This window comes from Aotus nancymaae, unplaced genomic scaffold, assembly GCF_030222135.1.
Source record: "Aotus nancymaae isolate 86718 unplaced genomic scaffold, 86718_ANA_hifiasm-v0.15.2.pri h1tg000029l, whole genome shotgun sequence".
Taxonomy (NCBI): Eukaryota; Metazoa; Chordata; class Mammalia; order Primates; family Aotidae; genus Aotus; species Aotus nancymaae.
In genome coordinates this window covers 25096747-25112730 of record NW_026988442.1, presented here as the reverse complement: position 1 = coordinate 25112730, position 15984 = coordinate 25096747, and the positions used below count along the sequence as shown (strand labels likewise).

Genomic DNA, 15984 nt, shown 5'->3' with positions numbered 1-15984 from the left:
GAGGCAACCCCCAGCACCAGCCCAGAGCCTGGTAGACTTGCTGGGTGGCTTTTCCCAGAAGACAGATAAAAATCACTATAGCTCAGCTCTCAGGAATCCACATTCATAAGAAAAGGGGGAGAGTACTACATCAAGGGAATACCTGGTGGGATAAAAGAATCTGAACAACAGCCTTCAGCCCTAGCCCTTCCTTCTCCTAGAGCCTACCCAAATGAGGAGAAACCAGAAAACCAACTCTGGTGATATGACAAAATGAGGCTCTTTAACACCACCCCTCCCCTGATAAATTATACATAGCTCACCAGCAATGGATCCAAACCAAGAAATCCCTGATTTACCTGAAAAAGAATTCAGATTAGTGATCAAGCTAATCAGGAAGGCACCAGAAAATGGCAAATCCCCAATGCAAGGAAATAAAAAAATATGTACAAGAAGTGAAAGGAGAAATATTCAAGGAAATAGCATAAAGAAAAAACAATAAAAACTTTAGGAAACACAACACACTTATAGAAATGCAAAATGCTCTGGAAAGGCTCAGCAATAGAACTGACTAAGTAGAAGAAAGAAATTCAGAGCTTGAAGACAAGGTCTAATTAATCCAATCCAACAAAGATAAAGAAAAAAGAATAAGAAAATATGAACAGGCCGGGCGCAGTGGCTCACACCTGTAATCCCAGCACTTTGGGAGGCCGAGGTGGGTGGATCATGAGGTCAAGAGATCGAGACCATCCTGGCCAACATGGTGAAAACCCGTCTCTACTAAAAATACAAAAAATTAGCTGGGCATGGTGGTGTGTACCTGTAATCCCAGCTACTCAGGAGGCTGAGGCAGGAGAATTGCCTGAACCCAGGAGGTGGAGGTTGCGGTGAGCTGAGATCATGCCATTGCACTCCAGCCTGGGTAACAAGAGCGAAACTCCATCTCAAAAAAAAAAAGAAAATACAAAAATTAGCTGGGCGTGGTGGTGTGCACCTGTAGTCCCAGCTACTCCAGAGGCTGAGGCAGGAGAATTGGTTGAACCCAGGAGGCGGAGATTGCAGTGAGCCGAGGTTGCACCACTGCACTCCAGCCTGGCGCTTGGTGACGGAGCAAGACTCTGTCTCAAAAAAAAAAAAAAGAACAAAACCTCCAAGAAGTCTGGGATTATGTTAAACAACCAAACCTAAAATAATCAGTTTTCCTCAGGAAGAAGAGAAATCTAAGTTTGGAAAATATATTTGGGGGAATAATTGAGGAAAACTTTGTCTAGCTAGAGACCTAGACATCCAAATATAAGAAACATAAAGAACACGTGGGAAATTAATCACAAAAAGATCATCACCTAGGTATTGATCACGTTGTCATCAGGTTATCTAAAGTTAAGATTAAGGAAAGAATTTTAAGAGCTGTGAGACAAAAGCACCAGGTAGCCTATAAAGGAAAACCTGTCAGATTAACAGCAGATTTCTCAGCAGAAACCCCACAAGCTAGAAGGGATTGTGACTCTATCTTCAGCCTCCTTAAACAAAACAATTATCAGCCAAGAATTTTGTATCCAGTGAAACTAAGCATCATATATAAAGGAAAGATAGTCTTTGTCAGACAAACAAATGCTGAGAGAATTTGCCACTACCAAGCCACCACTGCAAGAACTGCTAAACAGAGCTCTAAATCTTGAAACAAATTCTGGAAACACATGTAAATGGCCTAAATGCTTCACTTAAAAGATACAGAACTGAAGAATGGAAAAGAGGTCCTTCAATGCTTCCTATTTTAACCTTGACAGTAGCAATATCTGTCTCTCTTTACATACATATATATATATCTATATACATATAAAAATGTATAAAAATATTTTTATAAAATAAAATATTTTTATAAAAAGGTGAAAATATTTTTATCTTTATAGCTTATAGTATATATAAGAAAATATTTGGTATATACGAAAATATTTTTATCTTTATAGCTTATGGTATATATAAGAAAATATTTGGTATATATGAAAATATTTTTATCTTTATAGCTTATGTATATATATTATAGCTTATGTGTGTGTGCGTGTGTGTATATATATATATATATATATATATATAAAACTATAAAGATAAAAATATTTTCTAATGTTAGGCTGTCTTTGAGGGTGAGATGTCGGTATAGAGTGAATCCTGTAGCTCTATACTGGTATACCTGTGCCCTAGCTGCATATACTTTGTCATATGAGTAGCAAATGGGCATTTCTTAATACATACCCTTAGTTTCAGTGGCAATGCTTTAAAAATGTTAAAAGTTAGGAAAGAGGCTTGAGATGGGTTCTTAGTGGGGCAATATTGGGAGTCATATAATCAGAAAATGGAATGAATGGAGGTGCTAAGAAAACAGTGAGAGAGATAATTTGAAGAGAGGCTGAGTTATTAAACAGAGTCAGCAAGTAGGAAAAGAAAAAGGGAGAGAATCTGTTTCTTACTTGACCTGGCCTAGCTTCCCATACTGTGAAATAGGCATTGCAATGAGGCTACAAGATATGCCAGGCCCTGAGATATCCTGTTATGTAAATACAGATTATATAGGAGGGCACATGAATGCTGGGGGTTAACTGAGTTCTATCGTTGGGATGCTCAGCGAGGACCCAGAGGCCTGCAACACTGGTAAAGCCTGAAGAGGCCGAGAAGGAAAAGAGGTTAGTGAAGATGCTATGGGGTCAGTGAAAGTATAATGACTGGAATTTGAGCAGGCTCATGAAGGCAATTTCTTTAAAAGGCAAATAGATATATTGGTCAGGATTTGGGGCCCAGATTCCAGGAGGAGCTGTTCAACGTAGGAAGGCCCTTTCTTCCATGCTTGGCTGAAAGGTACTATCAACCTTTGACTATCTCATCTCAATTTCAGAGAAGGAATTGTTACTTGAAGAGTGCTGGGGAAAACCAAATGCTGACGACTGTACCAAAACATGTTCTAAAGCCTTTGGATGTGGAGACAAACATTACAAATGCTGCTGGACCCATTGTGGAAACATCTGCTGGAAAAATGATGTGAGTTGGGAGATGTTTGCTTGGGCATTTATCTTCACTGATTCCCATTCCCTTCTTGGATGCTGTTATTCCTAAACAGAAGACTGAGGTACCTCAAATTTTAGGTACAAAAATAGCAGAAGACAATGTCTCTTTGACTTGGAAAGCAATTCACTGGCAAATAAATCAAGACACCAGCTTAGACTCCATTCCTTCTTTCATTATATAATTAATACCTGTGTTGTCTTCTTTGTATTACACAATAGTTTGCTATTTTTCCTAACTTTTGTCCAGAATTCTAATCACTGCCTCCATAGTCAGACTTTCCCATGGGCCCTTTGGCTCAACCAGGCCCAAAGTCTCCACCTTTCTGTGTTCAATAGACCAATACCTCACCTACTCAGAACTGGACAACTCCTGTTGTTACATTTAAGTATTCTTGTCTTATTGTCTGGTGAACGTGGATACTATTAAGCTGGGGGAATGAATGCTTGTTTCTCAGAGTTCTCTAGCCTCTAAAAATCTAACCTTTTTCTTTTACAGAAAACCTGTGAATGATCACTAAAACCCTAGCTTCCCACCAGGCCGCCACCTATGTGGGCTGGGAAATGTTGAAGAGTTCTCACAGTAGTACCATGTGGCTACTTTTAGGAACATCAGTCTATTTTTGCTGAGGGCTGGACAAGAGCAAACACTTGACAAATAAACTCATTTGCCAATAGTGGCCTTGCCTTTTTTCAGCTCATCCCACTACCCATGAGTATCCTTATTAGTAATCCCCAGTATTGTTCTCCTACATTGTAGATGAGCTTCCAACTTTTGCCATCCCATCTGATAAGCTTAGAACTGATAGGCTAATTTCATGGGCTTCACAGAACAGAAGTTTTTTTCTGTCCCATTTTTAATGTGGGGAGTTTTCAGTAGCACTTTAACTCAGTTGTTTAGAGAGCAGATCTCTGGTAAATGGTTTCTCACAGAGATCTGGATAAACAATTCTAAAACTACTTTCTATGTATACGAGATTAAACAAATAAGTAAATAACTGGCAGATAATTTAAGTCAGGTTTCTAATTGTCAGAAAAAAGAAATTACAAATAGGCTGACCTCAGCAGCCTTAGGCTCCAGGTCTGCCCAGCAGACTTGATCTTTGGGTCTGCTCTAGTGCAAGGTCAACCCTACAGGGCCCAGTGGCAGACAGGCCCCAGCAGTCCTAGCTTCAGGCTAGCCCCAACCCCATTCCAGGGCCTGGCAGACCCCCAAGACCCTAGACTCTGGACCTTCTCCAGCACTGGTCTGGCCCTCATAGCTTCAGGCTTCAAGTCTACCCCAGCACCAGGCTGATCCCCCGAGCCCTGCTCCTTAGGCCAGCACGTGCAGACTCAGTCTCCAGGCCAGGCCCTATAAATACAAGATCCAGGCCCACTCAGTACTAAGCCAATCCCCGTAGCCTCAGGCTTCCCACCCATTCCAGTGCCAGATCAGCTTCCCTGGCCTTAAACACCAGGAAGGTACCCACAGACACAGACTCAGGCCTGCACAGTGCCAGGGCAGTCTCCATAGCCCCACCCTCCAATTGACCAAAGATCTAAGAGCCTCAGTAGACTCCAGAGCTGGACCAGTCCTCTTGGCTCTAGGCTGTAGGTCAGCTCCAGTGACTTTTTTTGGGGGGTGAGGGTGGGGGACGGAGTCTCACATTGTTGCCCGGGCTGGAGTGCAATGGCACAATCTTGGCTCACTGCAACCTCTGCCTCTCGGGTTCAAGCGATTCTCCTGCCTCAGCCTCCCAAGTAGCTGGGATTACTGGCATCCACCACCACACCCAGCTAATTTTTTGTATTTTTATTAGAGACAGGGTTTCACTATTTTGGCCAGGCTGGTCTTGAATTCCTGACCTTGTGATCTGCCCGCTTTGGCCTCCCAAAGTGCTGGGATTACAGGCATGAGCTACTGTGCCTGGCCAGCTCCAGTGACTCTAGGTACCAGGTCAGTGCCCATAATCTGAGGCTCCAGACCAGTCCCTGTGGACCAAACTCCACACTAGCCCCAGTACCAGGCTGACTGCAGGTTCCAGGCCAGTTCATGTTCACCTAAGCTCCATGAACCCAGAGTTCAGGCCTGATACAGCAGATCCAAGGTCCAGGCCCGCCCCAGTAGAACTCAGTTCTAGGCCAGATCCCATAGACTGAGGCTCCAAGAACACTCTGCAGACATAAGCCCCAGGACAGCCCTGGTGTATTCAGGCTCCAGACCTATCTCAATAGTCCCCGGTGCCATCCCTCTCCCAGAACTTGGCCAGATCCTGTAGATTCAGGCTCATGGCCCATCCCAGAGCCAGGTTAGCCCCTGTGGACCCAGGCATCAGGCTGTCCTTCACTGATACAAGGTCCAGGCCTACCTTCATGAACCCTGGCTCCAACACCATTCCTGCAGAACCAACCAACAGGTTCACCCCAGTGGATCCAGGCTTCAGGCCCAACCCTGTGGACTCAAGCACCAGGCCCACCCACCTCCTGACCCAGGAACTAGGCCAGTCTGCCCGATGACTCTAGCAGCAAGTATGACCTTGGATCATGCCAGATGGCCTGTCCAGAACCTCTGGATGACTGATAAAGGGTTTTCCAAGACAAAACTACTCTTCAAAGACTGGAATGTCCTTGTTTCTTCAAATGCACAGACATTAATGTAAGGCAATAAGAAGAAAACAAACCGAGGAGAACACCGAAAGAACACAGTGATCTCCTAGCAGCTGATACCAAAGGAATGGAGATGTACGAACTGCCTGACAGACAATTCAAAATAATTGTTTTCATGAAGCTCAGTGATCTTCAAGAAAATACAGAGAAACAATTCAAATCAAATTGGGCAAACAATAAAATGACCAAAATGTTAAATTTAATGAGAGATTTAATGAGAGATTGAAATTATAGAACATAATAAACAGAAATCAAATATCAATCAAACCAGAGCTGAAAAATACAATGAATGAAATGAAAAATGGAATAGATAGGAAATTGAGCAGAAAAAGCATTTGTGAAATTAAAGATAGGTTATTTGAAAATATACAGTCAGAGAAGAAAAGGAGAATGAAAAGGAATGAAGAAGGCTTACAAGACTGCTGGGTATAGTGCCTCATACCTGTAATCCCAGCACTTTGGGGGGCTGAGGTGGGAGTATCGCTTGAGCCCAGGAGTTTGAGACTAGCCTGGGTAACAAGGTGAGACTCCCCTGCCCTCTACAATAAAATTTTCTTCACTGATGTCTCTTTCATTGAATGGCCCAGCAAGAAGCACTAGACTGGAGCATAGCACTGCAAACCTGCCTCTGAGAAATCTTCACATTTGACTCCATGTCCCAATTAGCCACATGTGACCCAAGCCTGGATCTAGCCCCAGGATCATTTCAGAGGAGTTGTGATTGCACAGAATAGGAGATTCTGTACCACAGTGATTAATTTCCACTAACTCACAGTAGGATGACAGGTAAGACCCACAGCCATTCTGTGCCAACTACTCTTTAGCAACAGTGGCATGAACCACCTGTTCCACATCCCTCGATGTTCCTCTTGATCTAAAGAAAAGAGAATAAGCTGGCCTCTAAGGAAGAAGGCTTGGGAAAGATAGGGACTATTCAGTTAATGGAAAGTGCTGGAATGTCAAGTCCTGAGACCCAAATTGGGTCCCATCAAAGGAGTAGCCATGTTGGTGGGTGCTGGATAGGAGGAGCTTTGGGGTTGGTGTAGGCACTCACTCTCACTTGAATGCCTCTGGTCTCAGGTAATGGAGAGAAGTGAGCAAAAAGGGAGCCTAGAGGAAACACCCTCTTCCAGCCACATCGTATCCTCTCACTCTCTTGTGGCCTTGGGCTTGCTGGACTCCTTGGGACTCATTATCCTCATGATAAATAGACAGTAATCTAAACCTTACAGAGAGATTGAGGATCATGGGGTGGCAGTGCTCCAAGGCTAAGGAGAGCAAAGCAGTTCTTGGGGGCCTCCCACTCTTTTACCCCCCAGGTTCTAACCACCACCCACCTCATGCTTAATGGGTCCTTCTGACTCCAGGGTGAGAAATATTCTCCTTAGTATTGGGAGATACTACACATGAGCAGTTTCTACCCCTGTGGGTACTGGTTCAGTGACCAAAGCAGCAAGGGCTGAGCCTCCTGAGGGCTGGCAGGGATGCATGGGTAGAGAAGCATAACCAGGGGGAGAAATTGAAGACCAGGACACAAGAAGAGAAGGGCATTTGTGGGGGCTACAGTGGGCTCTCAATGATCACCCGTAGTGGCAGTAAAAGAGGCAGGATCCCTGGGCGTTTGTTCTGGTTTATTTGACAGGGACAAGGAGTTCAAACAGTGGGGAGGGTGGTATTCCTATTGACATTCTTGTGCTGGTGACTTGAGGTCCTTGTGCTTCGGGCGTGGGCACAGTCTTGGATAGAGGAGTTGGTAAGCAGGATGCACATCTTCCTGCCCACTCTCCCACTCACAGGATGTTCATGCAAACATTCCCACAGTAGGTAGAACAGCATATGTTATTTGCTTGACAGTTTCGGTGAGATTCACAGATATGTTGGCATAGATATGGTTCAGGCCGTTGCTGACAGACTTTGATTTCTGGGGATAGCTGTGTTTCTGAAAAGGAGAAAAAGAAGGGTAAATAAATGCAGGTTCCTAGAGGACACTTTTCTCAAGCTAAAGCTTCCTCCAAGACCCTTGAATCCAGGTCTCATTCATGACACTCCTGGACTCCTTCTTCATAGAACTACCTTCCTGTTCATCACTACATCCTAGTGATTGGTTGTATTTTAAATCCTGCCTCTCCATTGTACACCTTACCCCAGTAGACCACAATGCCTGGGCTTCCTAGACCTACATCATACATCAGCAATCAGAACTCCATCTCCCTTACTAGTCATGGCCTTGGTAAAGTCACCCCCATAGAATTTACAGTCTGACCCTGAGAGCTCAAAGAAGCACGAGACATCTTTCAAACTCTCCCCTACTCTCTGAGTAGCAGAATTCAGAGATGATGATGAACTTGCCTCTTGTCTCTCCTTCTCTTCTGTTCACTATCACTGTCTCCTAGCCCTTATTTAGTTCCCTTTCCACCACCACTCTCTCTGTTCCTTTGATGATAACCTTAACTTGGCCCTGTATAGGCCAACTTTTGCTTGTTTTATGTACTATTTCCCTACGTGTATACCCATTCTACACCTACACTTACCTTCATAACCACTTCTAGATGTTTACTCATCACAAAGAATAATTGTCCTGCTTTCCCTTTGGATTCTCAGCCCTGGGTGCACCTTTCACTATGGGATCTACCATTTGTCTCTAAGTATTAGGAATGAACAACAAAAGATGTAGGTTCCCTCTTCATTCCCATTACTATTCCCAGGGCCAGCTAAGGGGCTGTAGGGCCATGGTTTGTGACAGCCCAGAGTCTGCACAGCATTGTGGTCAGAACTGGATATGCAGAGAGATTCCAACTCCTAGGTCCTACTCAGACTGGACACAGCTCCTCCGTTCCCCCTACCCAACTGCCCCTCACCCATCCAGCAGCCCATTACCTACTCTGCATCCTCTTCTTGTCACGGTATCCTCCCTGGGCCTGCAGCAGCAACACACAGAGAACCAGGACAGGCAGCAGTGGCATGACTCTGACCAGAGCATGAGCCCTAAGTCTGACCAGGCGGTCACACGCTTCCCTGAAGAGTTGCCTGTGGAGAGGGAAGGAAATTAAAAAGAAATGATCCTCACCTTCTCACTGCCTCCACTGGCCAAGTCAGCGCAGAGCAAGAGTCCTTGCTTCCTGCCTTTGCCTTCTCCCGGCTCTGTCCTTCTTCATGTGGGATAGGGCTTCTGCAGGAAGGACGCCTCCTCCTCTCACATAACCAGTCCTGTGTTCTTGCTAATAGAATGAAAGATGTCATTTATTTTTGCTTTCTAATTACAAAATGTTTTATGGAATAAAGAAAAGAAAAAATATTTTTTAAAAAAGATGTGCTTAGAATTAACCGATGTTTCATTGCATTATCTTTTAGTTTCTTTCCATATTTAACATAAACAGCCCTTTTAATATAAATATCTTTTATTACCTATTTTTGCCACCCTTATTTAAGCATGTAATTGTTTCTCAAAATGTGGTTTTTCATAATTGCACAGCTCTCACTTAAATACTAATAATAAGTATTTGTATTGTACTAATTACTAATAATCTAGACAATGTCATATTGAGCATTTTTATTTATAAACCTTTGATTTCTTTAGACTAAAAGAGCTGGAATTCCTGGATGAAAGAGTAAGTAGCTGTTTCATATATAAACATATATAAACACATACACACATATACATATACAAATTTAAACACATATACACACAGAAAGAGAGACTACTGTAGGGAATGAGACAGAAGGGCTAATGGGGAAACATAGTAAATATCTTAGAGCTCAGACAGAGGAAGGGACCTATCAGTTAAAGGCTTGGCAAGCTGTCCAGGAGGAGGTGGTCACTGACCTTGAATATCCTGAAGGAAATGAACTCTCAGAAGTGAAGATGTTTCTTCTTCCCTAAGAGGAGAAAGAGGAGACATCCAAGGGTCACTGGACTCCCAATAGGCATGGAAGCTGGGAAGAAGATCACCCTCTTCCTCTGATGATGGTAATCTTCTAAAGATTTGAACCCCATTCTGACACTCTGAACTCTGAATGCAGTCTCCTACAGTCTGCAGTTGTAATTTACATTCAAAAGATCTGATATTCATACCTATAGTTTACAGAGTGGTGTTTGACCTTTCTCAAAGGCTCTCTCTTTTCCAGTTTTTGTTTTTATCCACTCATAAATGAACAATTTAGAGACTGGACACTGTCATAATTATCCTAGCAAAGAGGGGTTATATAGAGAAGAATCATCATCTCAAATAGAAGCTGCATTTTTCTTACCTGACCACCTTGCAGCCTGTGCCACAATGTAAATATTTTGGCTAACAGACTTGTCACTACTAGGTCAAGACCCTAAAAAGATGGGAAGTCTCTTTCATACTCTTTTTGTTTTTCACCAGCTCAGTATAAATGACAACAAGGTTCTAGAACCTAGTGAAGCCAAATGATGGAAGGAGCCTGGGTCCTTGACTCCTTTTATCACATGAAAGAAGGGATACCCATTGTTTTAGAATACTCATCTTGAATTGTTGTTTGAGCAAGAAATAAAAATTATATTGTATTTCAGCCATTATGTGATGGAGGCTTTCTGTTAAAGCAGTCTAGTCAACGTTGTGGTAGGCTCAAGTATTGACAATTTTATAAGGGGAAAGATTTATGAGTATATAGAAGGTCTTTATATTTTAAAATTATTGATAGAGTAGTAAATTTAGTAAAGAGATGAGTAATTTGAACATTATGATTAATAAGCTTTACTTAATTAAAATATACAGAAGCCTACATAGAAAAACTAGAGAAATACACTTTTCTCAAGCACAAAATAAAACATGTACAAAAAGTGACTATATATTATGTTATAAAGAAAATCTGAACAAAATTTTAAAGAATTATATCACAAAGGACATAGTTTCAGACTATAATACAAATAATTAGAAATTATTTGTCTAAAAAAAGAAAGTTACTCAAAACTAAACAGAAATTTCAAATTAAAATTGATAAGTCAGAGCTTCTAGATGGCTACCACTGAACACATAGAGGTTGATGGGGAGCAGCATGCTCATGGAGGACATGGAAGCTCCCTAGCCTTTCCCCCATATCTCACCTTATGAACCTCTTCCTCTGTATCCTTTATAATTCAAAAACCTAGAGGAAATGGATAAATTCTTGGACACATACAACCTACCAACACTGAACCAAAAAGAAATAGAAAAACCTGAACAGACCAATAACAAGTTAGGAGTAATAGAAAGTATCCCCAAAAATAAAAGTCCAGAACCATATGGCTTCACCACGAAATTCTATGAACCTTTAAATATAAATTAATACCAGTTCTTCTCAAACTATTCCAAAAAATTGATGCAGATGGTATTCTTCTTAGCTCACTTTTACGAGGCCAGCAAAGCCTTAATACCAAAACAAGACACCACCACCAAAGCATAAAGAAACCCACAGGCCAATATTCCTGATGAAAATAGGTGCAAAAATCTTCAATAAAATACTAGCAAACCCAATTCGACAACACATCAGAAAGACAGTGTAGCATGATCAAGTGGGATTTATCACAGGAATGCAAGAATGGCTCAATGTACACAAATCAATAAATGTGATACTTCACATCAACAGAATCAGGGACAAAAACAATATGGTCATCTCAGTAGATGCAGAAAAAGCATTTAATAAAATCCAACACCACTTTATGATAAAAAGTTTCCATAAATTATGTATGAAAGGAAAGCACCTCCACATAATAAAGATCATATATGACAAGCCCACAGCTAACAATATACTTAATGGGGAAAAGCTGAAAACTTTTCCTCTAAGAACTGAAACAAGACAAGGTTGCTCACTTTACCCACTCTTATTCAGCATAGTACTAGAAGTCCTAGCTAGATCAATCGTGAAAGAGAAAACAATAAAGGACATCAACATTGGAAAAGAGGAAGTCACATTTTCCCTGTTTTCAGACAAGCTCTTATATAGAGAAAAACTTAAAGACTCTATCAAGAAACTTGTAGAACTAATAAACAAATTCAGTAAAGTTACAGAATACAAAATAAACATACAAGTCGCTGCAAATGAGATGGAAATAGCAACAGAATGAGAATTAGAGTGCAGCCTGAAGATGTCACTGAATTGCTACAATCTCGTGAGAAAACTTGAATGGATGAGGAGTTGCTTCTTATAGATGAAAAAAGAAAGTGGTTTCTTGAATGGAATCTACTCCTGGTGAAGATGCTATGGTATTGTTGGAATGACAACAAAGGTTTCAGAATATTACATAAACTTAGATAAAGCAGCAGCATAGTTTGAGAGGATTGATTGCAATTTTGAAAAAAGTTATAGTGTGGGTAAAATGCTGTCAAACAGCATTGCCTGCTACAGAAAAATCCTTCTTGAAAGGAAGAATCAGTCTATGTGGCAAGCATCATTGTTGCCTTATTTTAATAAATTGCCACAGCCACCCCAACCCTCAGTAGCCACCACCCTGATCAGTCAACAACCATCAACATTGAGGGAAGACCCTCCACCAGCAAAAAGATGATGAATTATTGAAGGCTCAGATAATCATTAGCAATTTTTAATAATAAAGTATTTTAAAATTATGGTATGCACATTATTTTTTATACATAATGCTATTGAACACTTGACAAATGAGCATATTGTAAACATACCTTTTTAATATTTTAATACATGATAATGAAATTAATGATAGGAAAACTATTAGAAACTGTTTAGAATATGAAAGAGGTACAGTAGTATACTAAAACATACAGATATTGTATCAGAAGTTTGCAAATTTTACTAGGTTTTTCAGAGAAACAACTTTCAACTATTAAATATTTCATTTTCTAGTTTAAATAAACATATAAATAAAAGACTTCAGGAAAACATACTTTTCATATGTACTGGGAAACCAAAAAGTGCACGTGACTCACTTTATTGCAATATTATCTTTATTATAGATAAAATTGAACCTGCAATATCTCTGAGGTATGCCTGTATCCTGGGAAGAATTATATATTGACATCTCCTGTCACTGTATATAATATTCCTGCAGACAGGCTTTGAGAGAAGGTTTACTCCTTGGAAGCCTCTGCCTCTTGCCCACTTGACTGTTCTCTTTCCTAATGAGCTAGTGATCTCCAAATCATGTGTATTCTGTGCCCAATATAATGCCCTTCCCTGACATTTGGTGAACAAATCCCTCTGCACCTCAACCGACAAGCTCATGCCAAGAACTTGGTACTGGATTTGGTCACATCACTTCCTTCATTTGCTAGGTGGTCATCTACTTTTTCTGAAATTCTTCCTATTCAGTCTCTTTTTAGCTACATAAAAGTCAGAGGGCATTTGGTGGGAGATCACGTTATGATTTTACTGGTAAAATAGTATCAATACTGAGGAAGATGGAATGTTAAATAGGATAAACAAGAAGTCAAAGGTCAATGTAGACTGTTCTCAACTACCCACGTGTGAATGGGCTGAGATGTATTCAAGAAAGACTTTGGGGACATGTACTTTGGGTCTGCTGGGGGTGGCCTGAGCTGCAATCCAGCTACACAATGTTCTTCCAAGCTTATCAGAAGATCCCGCCTGCATCTATTGAGTACTTCTGGATGGGTGAATTTCAAAGGAAAGAATCTGTGATACCGCCAACATGTAGTTTCTGGGTAGTAATTAAAAATCAGTCACAACCAAAATCACCATTAAGTTCTTGGCCTTTGAACATTATTTTTCTGCTCTTCTGCCCCCAGTTCTAGCCCCGCTTCAAACAACTTCATAATAAGAGGCCAGACAAAAGAGCTGTCAGCCGGTTACGACAGGCACTCAACTCAGACGCCTTCAGAGGTAGGTGGGGATAAAGGTCTTCAGACATGAACTTGTATCTGTGGCTTGTTTGGATTAGTTCCTAGTCCAGATGGTGTCACTATTTCTATGAGGTAGGGATTATTGTCTCTTGTTCAAATAAGAAAATTGAGAGGGGGTGACATGAGCTGTCTGAGGTTCCACAGGTAAAAGGGACAGAAATGAGACAAGATCTCAGCATTCCTGACACTAAATCCACCACACTGTCCTCTTTAACATTATCTGGAAAGCCCAGGATTCCATATTTGGTGGAACGCAGTAGTTCTGTGTCTTTCTGATCCTGGGGTCCCTTTGAATTGTCCTGCAGTTTGTCTCAAAACGACCAAAGAATTCACAAGACTCTGTATGTGAGAAGTACCCAGCCTGGGCATAATGATGTTTCTCTTGTCTAGGATCATTTAGTACACTTGGGGGTGTGCAAAAGTATAAAAAAAAAAAAGAAAAAAATTTTAATTCAAAATAGTTTTCAAATATCTGGAGGAGAAGAGATATTCTGAGCTTAATGCTAACAGTTAACATTTATGAAGTATATACTATATTCCAGGTCATATGTTTAATGTTTCATACATATTAGATTATTTAATCTTCCCAGTGACCCTATGAGATGAGTACTGATATTTTTCCTATAATACGGATGGGGAAAACCAGGCTCTGGGGATTATGTGACTAGCTCAGGCTCCATGGCTAGAAGTTGCTGGGGCTGGGATTCTAGCTCAAGCCTTCTGACTCTGGGGCCCACGTTCTTTCCTTTATAAAATACCCAACAGCAAATAGTGTGGTGATGAAAATTACTTGTATAGCCTCGAGTAGAACGAGGAGTGGAGAAACACACATTTGATGTCCAGTAGGTGGAAATGTAACCTAACCCTTAATGAGGAAAATGTAATTATCGAAAGTCTGGGAAAGACAATGTCTTTTGCCTAGAAATCTTTCTTCATAAACTCATGCTATGAAAATGACAATATATGTACTAAAGCCTTAACTATAAGTAGATTCATCAGGACATTTTTATAACAAGAAGAAATTTACACTATTCAGATATGGGGAAATGATCATAATATTTATAACTGGATTGTTGTCATGACTTGTATGATGTGAACATATTTTTGTCTCCTGCTATCTGTATGTTTTATTCGAATGGTTAGTTTATTTCCTTGCTTCTTCAGGAAAATTTAGGGAAGTCTCCAAATATTTTATGTGATTCTCCAGTCATTAAACATTTTCTCAATATAATAAGTAAAATGTGCAGGCCCAAGAAATTAGTCACAACTCCATACATCGTTCAGAACTATGGATTCCTCCCTCCCTCAGAAGCTCCAGTTATGAACCAGGAAGTGGTGAATCTCTCTCTTCCTCCCTCTTCCCTACACTCTGGCTCTTTGTAATTCTGTTCTTCCACCCACACTGGACTAAAAGCAAGTCTCCGTCTCCTAGGGAGTAGAGGGAGGATGGACCAATAAGAGGAGTTGGAAAGTGCTTATGTAATAGACACTATCATGAGCTAGTTTTGTGCTTCTGGTCTTGACTCTTTCATGGGAGATTTCAAGGGTTCATTGGAGACATGAAATGTCATCTGGCCATTTATAGTTCAGATACTTCCCAAATTAGAGCCCTCTTCTCTGCTACTACAGGCCACTTTGGCCATATTTAAAGTCCCCCTTTAAAGTCTTTGGTAATGATTCAAACACGAATCTACTGTGTCCCCACAGACTTCTGGGATCACACAGCAAGCTCAATGAGTAGTATTCATAAAGCCTTTTCTCTCAGCTTGGAATTCGAAGGCAGCATTCCAGCTTCCATGAGCAAAGTTTTTTACCAATAAAATCTCCTTCAAAATCTACAATTCCTCCAACTCCGGACCATCTTCGTGGATTAAAGTTCTGAGTCCCCTAGCAGTTCTTGGCTATCATCTTTTCCTCAAGTCCTGTTATCTATCTGTAACTCCCTCTTGAATTGCTTTAGTGACTTTTGTCTTAGGATCTTCACTAAAACTGCTTGATATCATCTTGTTACATATGTTTTAAAATAAAATATCAGGACACTTGATGTGTCCAATTTTGCAAAATAATGACTACAACATAAAACTACAGACATATATTGATTATCTCTAGATGGTGGAGTTACTGATGCTTATTCATTTACTCTTTGTATTTTTTATTTTACAAATTGTATAATCTGAGGATTTATTGTTTTTAGTCAGAAAGGAACAATTCATTTTGAAAAGAAATAGTTTTGCAAAGGAAGGGGTATGTAATATGAGATAAGAATGAACCTGGGGAAGTTACTGGCTAGCTTGGGAATTGGTTGGTGTGCTACTGGGTACTAGAAAGGGAAGGAATGATATGATAGTCACAGGCACTTTCCCCCTGTTGCCTACCTTATCCTCTTCAATCCGTTTTCTACCTCTAGCAGCATTGGGAAAAGACTTGTCTTCTGCCAGAACTTAACCCAAACACACACAGAGACCACC

The 15984-nt window shown here is 40.8% G+C and overlaps 1 protein-coding gene across 1 annotated transcript; it reads right to left on the bottom strand.

Moving 5' to 3' along the window:
• Positions 1–7291: 7291 nt before the first annotated feature.
• On the bottom strand, positions 7292–8786 carry WFDC10A (WAP four-disulfide core domain 10A). Its single transcript, XM_012467199.2, has 2 exons — positions 8563–8786; positions 7292–7620 (listed from the first exon to the last, which is right to left on the bottom strand). The coding sequence occupies exons 1-2, from the start codon at positions 8642–8644 to the stop codon at positions 7472–7474; spliced, it is 231 nt and encodes a 76-aa protein (XP_012322622.1). The 5' UTR covers positions 8645–8786; the 3' UTR covers positions 7292–7471.
• Between the last annotated feature and the right edge of the window lie 7198 nt (positions 8787–15984).

Bases quoted from the DNA above. Each gene is read 5' to 3' on its own strand.
- WFDC10A (XM_012467199.2), bottom strand. From the start codon at position 8,644: ATGCCACTGCTGCCTGTCCTGGTTCTCTGTGTGTTGCTGCTGCAGGCC. The intron at 7,621-8,562 runs GTAGGTAATGGG...TCTCCTTTTCAG, and splicing joins TGACAAGAAGAGGATGCAGA to AAACACAGCTATCCCCAGAA.